Below are 19550 nucleotides of genomic sequence, written 5' to 3'. Positions count from 1 at the left end.
GATGTCAGGTGTGCAACATTGCAGACTATGGAGAATTTATTTATCCAGTGCAAGGACAGAACATGCAACAGCAATGCGAGCTTCACCTAAACTGGCTGCAAACATGCAGGAATCCTGCCCTGAAGAAACCGCACTCTGTATGGGATAGAAAGCAGTTAAATCAGTTAAGACTGCCTGCAAAGGTGCCCAAGTTACATGGTGGAGACTAATGTCCCGTTAGCACCAAGTTCAGCATGGTTTAAACCCATGACTTCAGTGTGCACTAATGCTGTAGTACACAATGTGAAAATTATGTTAAACTTTAAAACTAGAGGCAATTTATTTCAGAACCGCTGAATAACAAGGGGAAAATGTTTTTTTAAGAAAATGGTTAGGCACATACGTATTCGTGTTCCACAGAAATACCAAAATCAATATTTACACATCATTGACAAATTAATTGCCAATAGTAGTCTTTCAGAAGCTTTCATCCTGTCAGTAACTGCTCTACCTGTAAGAGATATGTTTGTGATGCCATTTCTGCCCTGTCAGTGCATAGCGCTTTCTTCGGACACTGAACCTGGAGATTCCTCCTAACTGATCAGGCACTCCACACCGAGGCTTCTTCATCCAGCTGTGGAGATCAAATGCATTGGTTTAAGCCTAGCTCTTGAGAAGAAAGAAGGAAAGAAAGGACACAATCAAAACATCTGTTCACAAGAAACACTTACAGTAAATTCAATCTAGAGCCAGCTTATTTCATGTGCTGCTAGTTTGTAAACTACCTCTACTCTACATTACTTGAGTATATCACAATAGTTTCAACAGTGCACAAAAAAAAGAAAAAATGTTGCCAGTGTAAACAAGCCAATTTAGTTTTACATTATGAAATAAAAACAGTTTTTGCATTTGTAAGTAACACCACATCCACTCATAAGCAAACCTGACATTTATAAAACACACAAAATAAGGCTTAATTTCTCACCTTAAAGTGAGATCACTACATCATATTAAAGCAAAAAGAAAAAACAGAAAAAAAAATAATTAAGATGAGAGGAGGAGGAAAAATGCAAGTTAGTTAATTACAGGATTAAACTCTGCCAAGACCATCTCTTTAAACTTATAATACATCAATAAAGATTATTTTTTTTAATGTTTTGTTTATATTACTTTTTTGTTGTTTTTTGGTTCTTGCTAAAATATTTGATTGCGTGGCCCATGTCTTAATGGCACAGAACACTAAGAAACATTACTGGAACACGTGGCTGTGTTCTTATTAATGAAACATGTGGATCAGTAATTACTCATCAGACAGGAAGCAATCGGTAACCATTTAATGTAAAATATCAGACAAACCGCCACGTTACTGTAGCCTTCCCAAAAGGTCAATGACCATGTCTTTAATATTAATGATCTACCCAATTTCTGAAATGGAAGCAATATATTCTATTACTTGACTTCGGGTTTGATTTGAACCACCTATGACCGCCGGGATAAAACAGCTGGATTGTTTCAGAGCATTTGACATCACTGGAGAATCCCTCTTTATTTGAAGCACCTATCTTTAATCCCAGAATATTCACGAATAGGTGGCTAATGCAAGCCAGATTGATTCCAGAGCTGTATATGCTTTAAAAAAATCTATCTGTGGCTCATCCCAGTGGGATATAAGTTCAGCAGTTTTACCTTGTTTTACTGCCATTGCTTATAACACATGATCCAAAATACAGACGGAATTTAATATTAATCAAACATGGTTAATGAAAACTAAAAATTCAATACTTAACTCTAAATGGAGAATTAAAATGATGATATTACACTTATTTTGGAGTTTTTTTTTTTTTTTAAACGATCAACTGAAATACTTAGAACTAAGACAGTTTCCTAAAATACTTGCATATGTCATGTGGCTGTAATGATTGATTACAGGAGAGCAAAGTGAGGGAATTTCAAGCACAAGGTAATTTAAAGCAAGGGCAGCCATGCTCACCAGAATGGGATCAGGTACTGAAACAGTTTCCTCTATCAGAGGCCTGCACTCAACCTCAGCTTCCACATTGCACATGCCATCAGTACTCATGTAGAGCTAGCTTTGTGTTCTGAACTATACTAATATTATTTAGGTATTAAAAGGATCCTGAATTCTCCATAATGCCATTTATGCAAAGTGGATGATTGTTGTCTCCAATACATCTTTGAAAATGACATACAGTGTCTCTACATAATCATTTTATTAATGAGAATGTTACAATGAGAAGGAAAATACTGCAATGATACTAAATCTGCAGCACAGCCACTACTCACAACATAACTTTACTTGGATAAGGCTAAGGATTAAAGCCATCAAAATGTAGTCAGGAATATGCTATTAAAATACGATAACAATAACTGTGAAATACGTCCACGACTAATACACTTATATACTTAAATGTTTAAAAGTATTACACTCTGATAAGTAAAAATTCAGAGAAGCTGCCATGTGATTACTCTCTGTTAAAATGCACTTAGAATTAATCTTCCCATATTAGAATCTTTATATATAACCTAGGTGCATGCTTTATCATTACAGTGCTATTCACAAAACAAATGCCATTACATTCATTGGCCTGTTGTACAAACATTGTCACGCAACATGGAGGGTGCCCAAAGCAAAAGAAAAAATGGCAAAACATGAGCAATTATTTATTCTTGTCTCTGTTTAAAATGTTAAATGAATAAACATGCCATTTTCACCAGAATTTCTCATGCAAGACATCAGGGAGGATACTTACTCTACTGTGTTTGTATCCAATGTTCCTGTGATGTTAATGCCATAAAGGCGCTGCATGGCAGTGATAGCAGCCTGCATGGTCTGTGAGGAGCGCAACACAGACATCCGAGGGTCAGTTGGTGGAAGGTAGCCATATTTCTGTAACCAGGACTGCAGAAGAAAAGAAAAGTTTTCATTCAAAATTGAGTAGGCTGGCTACGTTCATTCACAACATAATAGGAAAGGTTTTTACACCAACATTTACAGCATTGTTATAAAAAGCAAAGTAATGTTACAACTCTAGACACAAACACCTAATTTACAGCTTTGTCTGCTTATTTGAACCTTCTGCTGGATGTTCCAGTTTGTAAATTTGATTTTCCTTTTTGCAGAAAAAGGTGCAAATTGAAACTTGTGTTCAGGCTTTGATGAATTGATCCCAGCGTATCAACAAACAGCAATAGTAAACATGATACTCAGGCTATATACTGTTGGGCGGTAGGCCCTTTGAGCAAAATCCATTATCGAAAAGAAAATATTTTTTTTAAACACTTAAAATACCACAACACTGGGCAAAAAGAGGGGAAAATATGGTACAATAAATCACTGAGATAAAAACACAGACATCATTAATACTTAAGAATTTGTTTTAAAATACATTCAGTGTAATGAATACTACATCTGTATAGTATGGCCAGGCACTTAACATTACGCTAAATTAGTTGGCTATACTTTCAGTATTAGACAGCAACAGCCATTATTGGTCTCTCCATCCTGTTCTGGGGAATGGGTCATCAAGAATGTTATTTAATTAGCCTACATTCACTCCTGTGATAGTGCCTGTTCCATGAGCTCCACTGGACTGTATACTTGCCAATGATCGTATTCTGCCTGCCTGCTAATAAAGCTGTGTTTTGGGTTAAGTGAGATCTAGCTGATTGGAAGTCATTTCATGCTCGCTGTGACCTTAATTACACACACCTGTGCCTAATTATACATAAAAAAAAACAATTAAGCCCTTACCAAATCAGAGTTTTCAATTATTTTTAAAGTATTACAAGGTAGTAGGGATACCCATCTCATCGAGGCACGGTGCACTTCTGCATGGTTTAAGCAGGTGATACACTAGTAATGGTCAGCTTACAGTGACAAAGTACTCCATTATTAGTGCAGTGAAGGAGCTTTAGTTCAACACTGCTCACAGCAAGGCAAGAGCAACAATAAGAATTGACTATTGGAGCACCAAGGCCCCTGCAATACAAGACTGGCTGAAAAAATAATTTGTATTTGCTTTTAATCTAAACAGTTTAATAGTTTTATATAGGGGTGCACTGATAAGATTTTCTTGGTCGATACCAATAGCCATATGGTTTGATACCGATAGGATACTGATAATAATAGACAGGTAAACTAGTAGAACAAAACATAGGGCCTATATTTAAACTGTTTTATAATTGTACGTGTTAAACAATTAACATATATTGTTTACTTGTTGCATTTCAGAAAATGAATACAAAGAATAACGTAGTATTCTATTGTGTGCTTATCAGCCATGTATAAATTTGTTTTACACCATAGTCACACAAAAATAACACTTTGCATTTGTACTAGTAAAATCATTTCTGTAGAAAAAAATATATCATGTGACATTAACTTTTATAGTCACTTGCTGTCAAACATTGAATATTAGAATTTTGACCTATACGGTACAGTAGAAAAGCGATTATCGGTGCACCCCTAGTTTTATACTATATAAAGAAGACTTCTGACAAACCGGTTCTCTTTCTCAAGCCACAGTGATTCACATATCAGCAGTACCATCACAGACCTACATCCGTATCAAAACTACTTCAGTCCCTCAGCAGTGAAATTCAAACCAGTGGTATGAATTTAAAAAATACAGACATCAGATGACAAGCATTGAAAATGTTACTTTAAAGAAAGATGAAGCTTTTATTGCTGCCCACAGGGCTTCAATAAGAACCTCTGCCTGCGTCTGCAGATTTAAGGCACCCTGTACAGATTTAAAGGCACATTTATCATTTAAAACATGTTTCAGATAACCTTATACACCTCATAATGTCTAGAATCCCAATGACCTGTATTCCTATGTGCAAATACAAGCTTTGATTGATCTCACTACTGCAACTCCTTTGTATTTTGTCCTTGATGTTATAGCGGAGCGCTTGGAAGCAGAATAATAAGCCCAACAATGCTGTCATGAAAAACAAGATTTTGAGTGACCACTTGTCAATCACGGTCCGGCTTGACTTTCTCATGTTGGAGAACGTAAATTAGCTGTCAAGGGCAGGAGAGGATTAATCTACAAAATGAAAGTATGTGGGGTTTTTTTCGTTTTTTTTTTCTTTCTAAAACAGCTAAAAGAATAAAGGCATGCAGTATTTTAACTGTAAAACCACTCCTGAGGCAGTTATGCACAATATTTAAAACAGTAAAAACATTTTTAAAGAGTACCAAAAAACATTGTGCATGGTGACCCGTCGATCTACTTGTAATACCATGTACAAAAAATATTAACAAATAAAAATAAAATAAAAACAGCCAGCAGTATTAATTCCAAGCAGTAGGAAACTAAATTTACTTACAGTTGTACAGTAACATTACAACCAAAGCCAGTCTTTTTCTTAATACATATTGTTTGGCCTTTCTGTTGTTGAGAACGTTTTTCCAATCCACAAACAGCAGTTCTGGTAGCAGTTCAGCTCGACCCCCCAATGTGAAAGGCATATCCAGATCATTTTCATTGGACCAGTTTACATGAGTTGTTTGCCTTATGTCAACTGGCAATGCGCGTGCATGCTGGCAGGGAAAGTTATGAAAATTCCCCAAAAAACGGTTGCACTATTTTAACGGGAAAGTCTCATTTACCCGTGAGAATCAAGGAAATGCTTGTGAAATCAGTGCCCATGCAAACACGAGTTTCTCGTGAAAATGTTAATTAGCTCACTCAAGTGCCATACCTAAAGCCACATGGGAAAAGGTAACTTAGCATAGTTCAAAGATGGCAGCAGGAATTTTTTTTGTTGGCTTTATTTTCCTTATCAGATTGATGTTGCAGATAACCCCAACTCTTTTCCTCTGTCTTCCCTAAACCTCTGCATAATGCTAATCATGCATGGATCTAAATGTGCTTGAATTTGCTAAAATACAGATTGTATTTACTAAGTCTCTGTTTAAAACTGTTACTAAAAATGTTTAATAAACTGCATTAAACTGCATTGTGAATTCAGGTGTTTAAAGCTACTACACAGTACTTCAGAATACACTTGCAAATAGCTTTCCAAACTTTCAAAACAACTTTATTGTAAAGTACTACTAAGTACTATGCTTAAATGTGTATAACTATACTCCCCTGCACTTTCTCTGAGTTCTGTCTGAGCAAAACCCTCCACTTAGTCAGTTGGAGCGATGAAGAGACGCTGTGTTACTATCCATAAGGGAAGAGGATATGATGAGGCAGCTTGATACGATGCACAACATGAACATTGTTTAACCCACTCCCAAAATAAAATATGGTGTGGAACTTATACGACTTATTTCTTGGGAATCAAAAAAACTACTCAATAGTCCAATTCTTTATTAAGCAGAAGCAGTCATACAAGTACAACACATATGAGGATGCTATATTTGGTATAAAGAGATACAAAATAAGCTAATGAAACAAAAATGTGATACAAAATAAAAGTACACCGTTGTGTTACAAAAATAACGATAGCAGTGCATCTCTAATAGCAGGATCCTCTTCATATTGCTGTTGTGCAATTCTTGACAGTGGCTGTTCCTCCTCTTTGTTCACCATCAGCAGCCACTGATGCCTGAACGTCTCCTTATGGTCCTGGCACAGATTGTGCAGGAAGCAGCAGGCTGTAATAATTTGGGAAACAAACTCGTGGTTCACGTCAGTACACTTCAGTAGTATCCGCCACCTAATTTTCAATAGCCCAAATGCCCGTTCAACCACCACTCGGATTTGGCCTAGTATATTACTAATAAAGATATAACACCCCCACACACACAGATGATGTGTGAAAAGCAGTGTGGGCGACAACACTAAAACAAAGTATTAAAAAAACAGACACTATCCATCAGCAAATCAGATCTTTAATAACCATTTACATCAAACACAATGACACATGGATTCTCTGTCGTGAAACTGTTCTCTGCTCACGTCAACAGTATTTTGGAGACTTTCACGAGAATCAAACTAGACCATACGTGTAGCTAATTTAAGTATGACCTCCCCCCCATCCCCTTTTCCTTCATTTGCATAGCATTCAGGGAAAAGTAGGTGTTCCCAGGGAAATGACAGACTTGACATGTAAACACAAAAAGGTACCATGTCCACGTTTATTTCATGAGACAGAAATTAACTCACTGATGGCCATTCCAAAGTATTTGCCTGTTCACAACATTGTATTGATTAGTGTTGAGGGATTAAGAGCTGCTGAAAAGTCAAATCAATGTATAGGTTTTTTTTTTAAATATGTAATTTCTTCTTATTCCTTTCAAGAATAAACATAAAAAATAAACACAAATTGGATTTTAACTCCCAGAAGCCTCTATGATTTTCACTCTCCTCAGTACTCTGTCATGTGACCTCTTGAATTAGAAAGACTGAAGTACAATACTGAATTCTAAAAAACATCACTAGCTCCATGTCCTTTATAAATGCCACTAATGCCAGACGTATATTCTTTATACATTTAATCATATATTAATGTATATTGTTCTATATAAAGCATGAGCATAAGGTTGAAACAAACAGTTAATGATAAGATCCCCACACAAGTTCTCTGCATGTCTAAATTATGTCTTTCCTATATTGAAGCATTTGCACACAACATGAGCAGTAACACTGTTTTTCTAGTCATGTGATTCATTATATTTTCTACTACAAAAGGGCAGATTCAATCTGTGGTTACATTCAATCACATTTTCCAGTGGTGCATGACATTTGGGTTTTAAATTAAAGGCTTAAAATATGACCACACGAGTTTTGAAATGTTAACCAACACTGTAGCAAGGTCTGGGCATGTCCTACTGCAAGTCTGGAATTATGGCTGAAAAACAATGGAAATGACATGTCTTAAAATTGATGTTGAAAGAAAACCCTCCCGCCTGTCTTCATTTTGAAATGGAAGTATGCAGCTTTAACACAATCCCAAGAAAAGACAGGACTTTGCTCCCAACGGATATGCAATATTAGAAACGACAAGCACAATCCATTGGCTGAGTGGAAATCGAAAAAACGTGTTCTCTAATGTTCATCTACATTAATTTCTAATGAATGTAGATATTTCTAAGATCCCTTGATTGTCTAACCACAAAGCAAAAAAATAATTTATGTAGCAGCCATAACTGCACTAAAAAAAGCTCATTATCAAGTCATGAAATCTTAATCTTATTACACTTGAAAAGGAGTGGAAAACATGTTTGCAAATCCTCAACTAGACTGAAAACAGACATTAAACTGAACCATTAGACCATACAGTATACTCAAAATGTCTGTGGAAATGTTTTATTTTTCTCAGACTGCTAAATTAAGGGAGTTCCTGCTACAAAGTCCAAATGTAGCCCATCTCTTCTCAAGTACAAGCCTGCTGACTTCTATTACTGCCACAGAAACAGCCTAAAACAGGCTGTGATGAGAACCCAGGAACTGTCTCCGGATCTAAGTACAAAGCAGCAAAGAAAGAAATGTGGTCCATCACTTTGTCAGAAACCCAGGCAGATGGGACAACCAATCAGCATGTTACCTAAACAAAAATAAAGCAAGGCAACTAACCCCAGTGCTCTCTGGTAGTGTGTTATAACAGTTCAAGGCTACATCTGGGAGATGTTTTCTGTAGCTATTGGTAGAAAAAGTATACTGTTCATTCATAAGGCTATATAATAATTTGTTTGGGAAAATAAACTAACAATTAAAAAACCCTAATCATTACACACATGTTTCAAACAGGCCAAACTGGTTTGTTTGGACATTACTACAGAGTTACTCAAATACAGTATATTATCAACATACTACTTTAGATCAGTGGAATTTAGTTATTACGAATAGAGGATATTTTTTATTAAATAAGTTAAACAAGTATAATTAGTACTGTACACAGTGCAATAACATAACCCAAAAATGTAATACATTCTCTAAATTGGCAAATTGAAATTCAGTTATCTTGTGTTGCGCTTGTAAGCATCTGGTTGACCTAGATTCATTCCATGGTCGGACACCACTTTGTGTCTTTGTGCTGATTATTAATGCTGATCATCAGTGCTTATTTCAGTGCTAACCCTTCACAGTATGTTCTGTACTAGAACCACACAAAATATATAATATATTGCAGTATAAAAAGGACGTATTTATACCCCCCCCCCCCACCCTCCTCCCCACAGACACACATTTTTCCTTTAGTGTACTGATTCTTTGAAAGTAGGTCTTTGCTACAGTAGCTGTAAATGGTTTTGCCTGCTGCGCACTCACTGCTTTGACAGTTAAGCCTGAAAGAAATTCCCACACAGTTTGGTGCAAAAAGGGCCCCGCTAAAGAGATGAGAACCTTGACTATGACACCAGTTCGGGCCCCTCTGACATCATCTTGTTGCTCTCCTCAGTTACTTGCAAGAAGATTATATTTTTCCCTCACACTGGCTAAATAATTCAGAAGGGTGCAGTGTTGTATGTACAGGCAGTAGGCCAATGCCAAGGTTGCTATGGAGACTAAACCAGCCATACATACTTAAGTTTCTTTCTCCTATTTTCTCATGAGGTATAGTACTGATGTTTACTACCCATTAAACACAAACACTGAGCTTAATAACTGCTGCCTGTTAGCAGAGAAGGCTTTATTGACGTGTTTCCTGTTCTTTTTATAGACAAACAGATCTACTATTCCTATTAGAAGTGTGTGTCAGGCTCTCTGAAAAGCTGGATGAAGATGATAGCAGCAACACAGCCTTATCAGTAGTTTTATCCCCCATTTTTGTATTTAATTAAACGAGATTGTTCAGCTCCAGTCTGGTTCTACACTGAACATATCTGCACAAATGATTTATGGTCTGTCACACTTAGTGACAGACTACAAGCCTGAGAAATCTCTAGCTAAGGACTGTCTTTGAGAATAGCTATATCTCTGGAAGCTATCAATCAACAAGCCACTGCACTGACACCACTCTATCTTATATGATATATATATATATATATATATATATATATATATATATATTATATATATATATATATATATATATATATAAATTGCCTGCATATTAAATGAGTAAATACATTTGTGCAGTATGTATATTTCCCTCCCCCTTTTTCAAAGACGACATTTATATCTACACCTGCGTCATACTTCAAAGGCCATGCAATCAAATGTACTGGACATTGTCTTGTGAAAGCCCTGATCTCTAGCCCCTGAGCGGATTCAGGACCAAACCTTCCATATTGTATTAATGTTCACTCAAACAAGCACTCGACCCACTCATTATCTATAGTAAGAGCTTAGTGTGTTAATTTGTACTGCACTGCTACTGTCTCTGCACAAAAGTAAAAGCCTTCTCGGGTGTTTTAACATTCATGTAAGAGCTCCAGCCTGACAATTTGTCGATGAGGTCTGTGACCAAGATCATTTACTAGCAAATACTACTGTAGTTTGCAGGAATGGAACTCCCAAATGTAAAGGTTATAAAGTCCCAACTCCTATCCTATCCCTAGAAAAGTAGCAGTCACATTAGGAAGTCAATAGACAGAGATGAAGGAACTTTCCATTTCTTACCATGCGTAAGAGAGGAGCAAAGCCCATCCTACTCAATGAAAGTGCGGTTAGTGGAAGGCAATCATTTAAACAATCTATAGATGCCGCTATGGCATTTGCTGATGAGGAGCAGGTAGGCTCTGCTCATGAAAATGAGTCTGAGCCAGAAAAGTGGAAGTCTACTTTCTAACTAGCAATGTTATGCTTTTTCAACGTATAGCAAAACTTGATTGCCTTTTAGACAATGCTCCATTTCAGCCAATCACTTATACTACAGCCATGCATTTACATTGCAGCCCTGAATGATAAGCCTCAGTTTAATTAAATAGACCACATTTTTATGCCACATTCCAATACAAAACATATCACAAATCATAGTAGGTTCAATACCGCTCGTGGCAACACCTCAAATAACTGTACCAACATTGGACAAGACACTGCTGAGATCACAACATCTGTCTGGAAAGACAGTAGGAATGAAAAATATCCAAAGCATTGCATGCATGAAATAACAGAGCTGCACCAGTGTAAAAAAAAACGTTCAAAAGGTCTTCAATGTGCAGATGTGATTTTTGTGTGACAAATATGTCTAAGATGCTAGAATACCCAAACGAGGATCATTTTGATCACTATGAAAATAATCAAAAGATATCAGTTGACATAAACAATCCAATAATCTCCATATCCATTTGAAAATTCTTTACAGTTCAGTATTTGGCCACTTCCTCACATGAGCAGTGTTCAACTAGCATGCAGGCACCAGGCTTCAATTATTCAGATGGGAATTTGCAATTGAAAATGACAAGTGTAATAGGGTACATTTTAAGTGAAGTGTGTTGTTGTAAAGTTGTATGAACAGTCTAGGTACACAGAACGACCTGCTATTTGTTACTGACCTGAAACTATCTGACTGAACGCTCGAGCAAACGTCTTGAGACAAATTAATGGGATATATATATTATAATATTATAATATTATATATATATATATAATAGATATATATATATATATATAGGAATACACTATGTGGACGTCTCCTGCATTTTATCTCCTACATTTAAAACTCAGACATGTTAAACAGATAAACATGCAAAGTATTTTAAATACATAGAGTTGCTTGCTGTATTAAATTCCTGGGGGTCAAACAAACAGACAGGAAGCAATCACAATTGCTTTCTTAATCTTTTTAAATTATTCCAGAGTGGCATGCAGTTTACATTGGGATATAATGCAATAGTAGCTTATGATAAGAACTAAACTTTCAAGCAAATCTAATTTCCATTCCTTACTCTTCAGCTCGTCTTTAGCCCACAGGAACAAGAAGCAGTGCTGTTTCTGATGATCCCATCCCGTAGACTGACACTTGAGGAATGTGTAAGCACTCCTCTGTGTATACACGTACTAAGTGCTGTCAATGTAATCAGAGCTTCCTGTTTAGCCTATACCTTACAAATGACAGGCTTAATTAAAAACAGGTCATGATCCTTAAGACTTGAAACACATTTTTATTTTCTTTGTGGCTGGCACGCCTTCTTTAAATAAAGTGTGTCAAGCACAGTGCGCTGTTAAACATGATCAGTTTACCTCTGCCCTCCCAACCAACTACGCTCATGTCAAGATGGAAATAATTTGCTTGGGTTCACCACACCTTCTGCTGGGTTTAAAAACTAGACAATATTTCCCAATGAAGAGGGACACCCCTCTTTAACCAATAAGGTCTGATTACCTTTTACAATCACTGAATAGACCAATTGCAAAGGCTCCCTTAAATATTTGTGATAGCATCACTGGTTTTAATATTCGTTGAGGAGTTCTATTATTCAGTGGTTGTTGGATGCAAATATGGTGGACTCAAGAAATAACACTACAGTTGTCAGACCTACTCTAGCCAGACACTGTAGTCATGAAATATGAGTTTGTACCAGATAACCAGGATTAAAGACCAATACATATTCAACCGTTCATTCGAATTTTAAAAGTATTAGATCATGAAAAACCTAGGTTATCCCAGCATTCGAAGTTATTAAACAGAACTGTGCTGCATTTTCACAATTAACAAGGAGGAGCCTATAGATTTTAAAAAAATCAACAAAAAATGTAAACTCAAAATCAATATTTGCAGCGCTACTCTGAATAGCTATAGCCAAGAAAAACAAAATGGAATCATTTCATATTATTAACAATTTAATCTAATCTGAAATTCACACTGAAGATATTTCAGACTGTGCTTGTTCTTATGATGTTGTGTTTACACAATGGCTAGTAGGCCTTCTAGTAAATCCTTTAAATAATAATAATAATAATAATAATAATAATAATAATAATAATAATAATAATAATAATAATAATAATATCCAGCTACAGAATAAGATTAAAGAGGCTGTGACTCATTTTAATTACTTTTCCTTTGCTTAAATTACATCTGTTGCTGAGAGACTCTTGATGCTAGGTTTGGATTAAAACATGAATAGCATTATGAGTAATGGTAACCAAAAGGCTGTCAAAGCTGTTCATTGTTGGTTTCTTCCTATTGCAGGTCATTCTGGAAAATAAAATCAAGTGCAGACCAGATTTCACCTCTTAACCCTTTATGGTAAAAGGGACCCACAAAATAAATGATGCTAGCTTTCATATATTTGCAATGCAGAGCACGAAACAGGGTTTAAAATGTACTGACAGGTTGGATCTGGTCATCCAAATGGTCAGCAATGGTCAATACTTGAGTCAAATTGAAATGTATTTTAAGAAGAAACTGTTTACAACCACTCAATTCCTTGTTTACCTTAAAGGGCTAGTACATGCATATTACATTCAGTACACCAAACCAGGCTTGTCCTCCAGCTGAATTCAAGACTGGGATGAAACAAATCAGTTTGAAATGTGTTTCAGCACAACTGCAGCTGAGAGATGTGAAAATAGTGGCTTGGGCAAGGACCGGGGATGGGCATCCCTTGTGCAACATCCCATTGTGCAATGTACCTGGATTCATGAAACTCTAAACTGGTACTACAGAGTCTCCCTGTGTCAGTACAGCTCTCACAGAACCTAGGTTGGACCCCAAGGCAAATCAAATCATATCATTCATGCCTCCCACAATCAGCCAGTCATTGCCCTGCTCAGTGAATTACTTTCCCAATGAACCATACTGAAGAATGTCTTGTGGAAAATTCCAGGCAATGAAGATCTTAGACCTGATGAACTAATTCCATCTTTGCAGTTGTGGCTATTGAACTTCAACTGTACCCAGCGTTGAACAAAATGCCTCTGCTTTTTAAAAACTGAATGAGCCATACCAGAAACTGACAAAAAAAAAAAACTGCAACAGATACTGAAATGTCAGCCTATTAGTTGAACTGGATAAACAGTCAAAGAAGGTACAAAGTTGGAACTTGACACAATTCAGTCAAATAAAGTAAAATGTTTAGAATAGTAGTGCAGATATGCTATAGTGACATCTTCATGCTGTATTGCTCTTGGGGACTGTTGGTGGGAATTATCATCATGTCACACACTTTCTGAAAGAACATATATTTTGTTCACCAGTAAACAAAAACAATAATAATAATAATAATAATAATAATAATAATAATAATAATAATAATAATAATAATAATAAAAACATAATTTTGCATTCAACATTTACTGTTTCATTACGTTATTTAGCGCAATTGTAAATAAACATTTAAACGACCACGGCGGTATTAATATAGGATTCTTTTTGTAATATATAATTTTGTAAAAGATTATCCAGATCAAGATTATCCATATCCCTACTTATTTACGGTATAAATACAGCTGCTCACATCTGACAAGTCGAACTCCGTGTGACACACACACACACACACACACGCACACACACACACACACACACTTACTTAGTTACTTACTTCCCAATAGTAAGCCTGACTGATACACCATGGTCATTGTTTGCACAAGTGAATGCAACTTGGCTACTATCAAAACACATCTTAAAAAACATACATGCACAGTTGGCATTCTTCGTATCATATAAAAAATGATGCCCTTTTTGAGCTATCTAAAATTCTCACATATTTTGACCAACCGGGTATACAGTATACAAGAATAATTTAATTAGAGTTCGTCATCCGGTATAAATAATCTAGTACACTTACACAGATCACACCGATGTTCAGAGTGACACTTCAACTGTTATTTTTCTTTATACTGTAACTCAATGGAAGCCACTGTCTGCAGGATCAGAATAAAAAAAAAAAAAAAAAAAAAAACAAAAAAAAAAACAAAAAAAAAAAAAAAAAATAAAAAAAAAACAAAAAAAAAAAAAAAAAAAAAAAATCATGTCACACACTTTCTGAAAGAACATATATTTTGTTCACCAGTAAACAAAAACAATAATAATAATATAATAATAATAATAATAATAATAAAATAAAAATAATCAAATAATAACCAAAAAACCATAATTTGCATTCAACATTTACTGTTTCATTACGTTTAGCGCAATTGTAAATAAACATTTAAACGACCACGGCGGTATTAATATAGGATTCTTTTTGTAATATATAATTTTGTAAAAGATTATCCAGATCAAGATTATCCATATCCCTACTTATTTACGGTATAAATACAGCTGCTCACATCTGACAAGTCGAACTCCGTGTGACACACACACACACACACACACACACACACACACACACACTTACTTAGTTACTTACTTCCCAATAGTAAGCCTGACTGATACACCATGGTCATTGTTTGCACAAGTGAATGCAACTTGGCTACTATCAAAACACATCTTAAAAAACATACATGCACAGTTGGCATTCTTCGTATCATATAAAAAATGATGCCCTTTTTGAGCTATCTAAAATTCTCACATATTTTGACCAACCGGGTATACAGTATACAAGAATAATTTAATTAGAGTTCGTCATCCGGTATAAATAATCTAGTACACTTACACAGATCACACCGATGTTCAGAGTGACACTTCAACTGTTATTTTTCTTTATACTGTAACTCAATGGAAGCCACTGTCTGCAGGATCAGAATTGGTATTTTTGTGATATCTTTTCGTTTAATATAACACAGTGCCATGTGGACTACTTTAATAGGCTATAGATCCTTGGGATCCTATTGTGTCGTTGTATAGTTGAACAATTGTGGAAGAAACAAAGAAGCATAAAATGTATAAACGCTTATGGATTGCAAACATAAAGCCACTTTGTAAATAGTCTTTTTTTAAAGTATTAATATGACGAAAACCCTTGGTCTCTCCCTCTTACCTCTACACTGAAATGCTGCTCCTCTCCGCTGACGGCACATACAATCCAAAATAAGGTTTGCGAGCAAAACGCCCAGGCATACAAACAATGAAACCGTCTTCTGGTGTGGAATGTAAATATAATCATAGTGACCCGTTTTTAAGATATAGTATATATTTATATAAAATAAATCCACGCGATTCAGATGAAGAAGAACATTGGTCTAGAAATGTGGATAGCCCAGATCCAGAGACAAGATGATGATGATGATGGAGAGGATGGAGATGAGTTTCTTTGGCCGCTCTGTTGTCTTTCGGAGGTTGCAGCTAGGAGCGGTGAGCACTCACATTTACCTTCCTTCACTCTGTGGGACAGCTGCTCATTTTCATTCAGTGCTCTTTACTACGGCGCATGCGTGTATCCAACCGGTACAGTACTGCTGTAATACACCCTTTCATGACCGAACTGCAGCGAATTACTGAACCAGAATATGTGTGCGATATTCGATTTATTACAGCATGTTATAGAAATGAATACAAAATATTTGTATTGAGAACCAGTTATTTACAAAACACCTTTATTTCAAATTCTATCCTAAATGGAGATTATATCTTGATTCCCTTTGACCAACAAACAGGGGCGTAATTTCAGAAAAATTTCGTGGGGTGCAAAGTTGTATCAACATTCTCCGTCCCAAATAGCATCATGAATGAGATAAACCTGACCAATAGCAAATGACTCCCTGTCTACAACCTTGTAAAGTGGTTTGGGTGAGTGGTTTTGTTTTCTGACTAAAACATAAAAAAGAAAACGAGATGCAAATCTAAAAATCAGCTCCACATTTCTTGTTATGGTAACAATAGTGCTTCTTTTCTTTTCTTTCTTTTTTTTTTTTTTTTTCCCGGACACAGCTGTAATAATCTACATTATCAGGTTTATGCACATCTTCAGAGTTAAAGTCCTGAAAATGTTACAATGACTCCGGTACCTGAATGGTACATGTACTGTGAGAAAGCTGTCCACTAGAGGGCAGTGATTGTTAACCATATTTGAGAGTAAACAAGTCCTGGGATAACACTTTTTATTTTTAATGTAGTGGGAAATATCAATGGAAAAGGCCAGCTGTAAAAGGAATAATTCATGATCCATAATGAACCTGGGGACAACATACATTCACACAGCTTTAGGTATGTGGCTCGAGCTGCATAATATGTCCTTAATAGTCTAAAGAACTCTACAAAAGGTTTTCAGTGCACCCCACCAATTCTGCATTACTGCTGTTATTTATATATACATGAACACATGAATCAATATCTCATGTCCCAAAAAATCACTACTGAAAATAACATGTATGTTGGTAAGAATTTCGGGGCAATTTAATCAATTTGCTCAATTTTATCTTAAAAAAGAAAAACTCTTTATAATTATTGAACCAGCTTTAATTTTCATTTTTAATACTCATGATTCTTTCATTTTCTGTACCGTATGGATTTTGCGTCACAAAAGAATAATCAAATCCATCACAGAAGAATAATCAAATCCATTCAATGTACTGTTGACATGTTGAACTGTGCTATTTATTTCACGTGAACGTTTGTGCTACTGTAGACACTATGGTGCCATTCAGCAAACCATTACACACTCCCAAAGCCAAGAGTTATATATTGATGACAAACACATGTGTAAGTCTATCTCTGCAGATCTTGCATGGGCTCTTATGAATTGAAGGTTTACAGTTCTACACTGTCTCTGCAGGCCTTGTATTGACTCTTATGAAATTAAGGTTTACAGTTCTATACTGTCTCTGCAGACTTTACATTGACTCTCATGAAATGAAAGTTTACAGTTCTACACTCCAGAGAGGCATGGATTACAACAATCATGAACATTTGAGATCAAGCAACGTTCTGAATGGAAAGTCTTCTTTTAAACTAACAATAAATAATATATTGGTTATGGGGTCTGCCCAACTGACCACTTCTCGTACTTCATATTATGGCTTCACTTGATGAAACCAGTTTTATAGGTTTGCAAAGTTTTAAACTGTCCATAAGCAGATACATCCACACCCATATAGATAATAACTACATCACTAATAACATGCCAGTAGTTACCTGTACATCACATATGTTTCCACTTCATTAATTAAACCAAGATACAATATCAGGAATTATACTATTGGGCCCAATAGTAATGTGCAACCCTTTAAACACTTGAGTAACCCTTCTTGGTGATTCAGATTGGATGCCCATTTTTTGGTACCCTTTTTTGGCACCCTTACCATGGTTCTATTTCTGGTCAGGAGCTTGTTATTGTTTGAATGACATTGATCACAGCATAGATAGAAAGTTCAAGTAGAAATGTGAGACACTTGGACACTTTGGCAGTCTCTGCTGTCTGCCTTCCTGCTTGGATGACATGAAAAACTGATTGTCACACAATTCTCTTGAACTCAGTTCAGGTAAGACAGAGGTTGTTCTTGTTGGCGCAAAGTATCAACAGAAATAGCTGTCATTTGATTCATAGGTTCTCTTGCAGGAACCTGGCCATTATCATTAAGCTGAAGCTCACTTTTGAAAACAATAGCATTGGCTCTTTCATAAAGCTGGCTTTGTACAAATCAAAATTTTTGCATCAACAAAAATGTAAAGCACTGGGGTTGTTTCTAAGCACAGCACACACACACACACACACACACACACACACACACACACACACACACACACACACACACATATATATATTATATATATATATATATATATATATATATATATATATATATATATATATATATATATATATATATATAATAATCATGTGAAAACACAAGATGTTATAGCTGCAATTTTTGATGTTTATTATGAAACAAACAGAAACTGTAGCCCATGTTATGGTAACCATGGTTATATAGTCAACCTTTTTTGAGTTATAGAAAATAAATTATTTTGTAGAGAAATTTTACAATCCATATATTTTAAATGGACTCCCTTGGTGGTGATTTCATTCAGGTAAATCCTAATTAAGATCTGATGGCATTTTATTCCTTACCAAGGATGCTTCTTTCTTTCTTTCTTTCATACACCTCTTCAATATGTTACATTCTAATTTATATATTGTAATGACTAATCAACAACTGTCTTGCAGTTGGAATCTGATAAAAAGGAGAATACTTTGAACTAATGATTTAACGAACAATACAGATCTGAAGTAATTACAATCAAGAATGACAGATCCACCCAAGATGCACTCAGCTACATTTTTAGCACTTAGCCCTGACTACAAGACATCACTAATCGCAATTACTGAATATGTTATCTGGACCCTTGACCATTTGTACAAAAAGGTAAGTGGGCAAAGAAGAATACCATGCTGCCTTTCTGTGTACTGATATTTTACTCATTCTAATTCATATTAAAAAAAAAATCTGTTCTATAAAATGTTCTTTTCTATACAAAAAGTCATTTTCATAAACCTGATAACCGTTAACATTCTAGACACATTTTGTCCAGCAACACAGCTAGAGTGGTTAACATGCAGGAGATTTTATTTGCTTGTTTGTGCACAAAACATTTGCACAGAAACTTTCCCCATGAATTATTAAACACAGGCATAGAAAATGATATATTTTGCATGGCATAAATAAGCATTTCAATGGTATGTTATTACATGTTAATAAATAGTCAATACATTTGTATTAGTGTGTGTGTAAAACACCATTGGTCAATTGCAACTCACTAAAAGCAGCGTACTAAGTGGGGATGACCCTGTGGGTGTATGGAGGACAGTACTAAAGTCAGCAGTC

General features: G+C 35.6%; 1 protein-coding gene across 2 annotated transcripts in view; it reads right to left on the bottom strand.

Moving 5' to 3' along the window:
* The window catches only part of LOC121314157 (matrix metalloproteinase-16-like), a 50744-nt gene extending 34619 nt beyond the window's left edge, over positions 1 to 16125 (bottom strand). The window contains exons 1-4 of one of the 2 annotated variants that reach the window (XM_041247150.1): positions 15767 to 16125; positions 2751 to 2899; positions 965 to 979; positions 491 to 613 (exon numbers count right to left, since the gene is read on the bottom strand). In XM_041247150.1, the coding sequence (XP_041103084.1) occupies positions 491 to 613; positions 965 to 979; positions 2751 to 2899; positions 15767 to 15892 (413 nt within the window). In that variant the 5' untranslated portion in view covers positions 15893 to 16125. The remainder of the gene's footprint in view (positions 1 to 490; positions 614 to 964; positions 980 to 2750; positions 2900 to 15766) is intronic. The other variant, XM_041247151.1, reaches the window with a different exon arrangement.
* Positions 16126 to 19550: the final 3425 nt, after the last annotated feature.

Source organism: Polyodon spathula, chromosome 4, assembly GCF_017654505.1.
Source record: "Polyodon spathula isolate WHYD16114869_AA chromosome 4, ASM1765450v1, whole genome shotgun sequence".
Taxonomy (NCBI): Eukaryota; Metazoa; Chordata; class Actinopteri; order Acipenseriformes; family Polyodontidae; genus Polyodon; species Polyodon spathula.
Note: the sequence above shows the minus strand (reverse complement) of the source record. Positions and strands in the feature narration are given on the sequence as shown.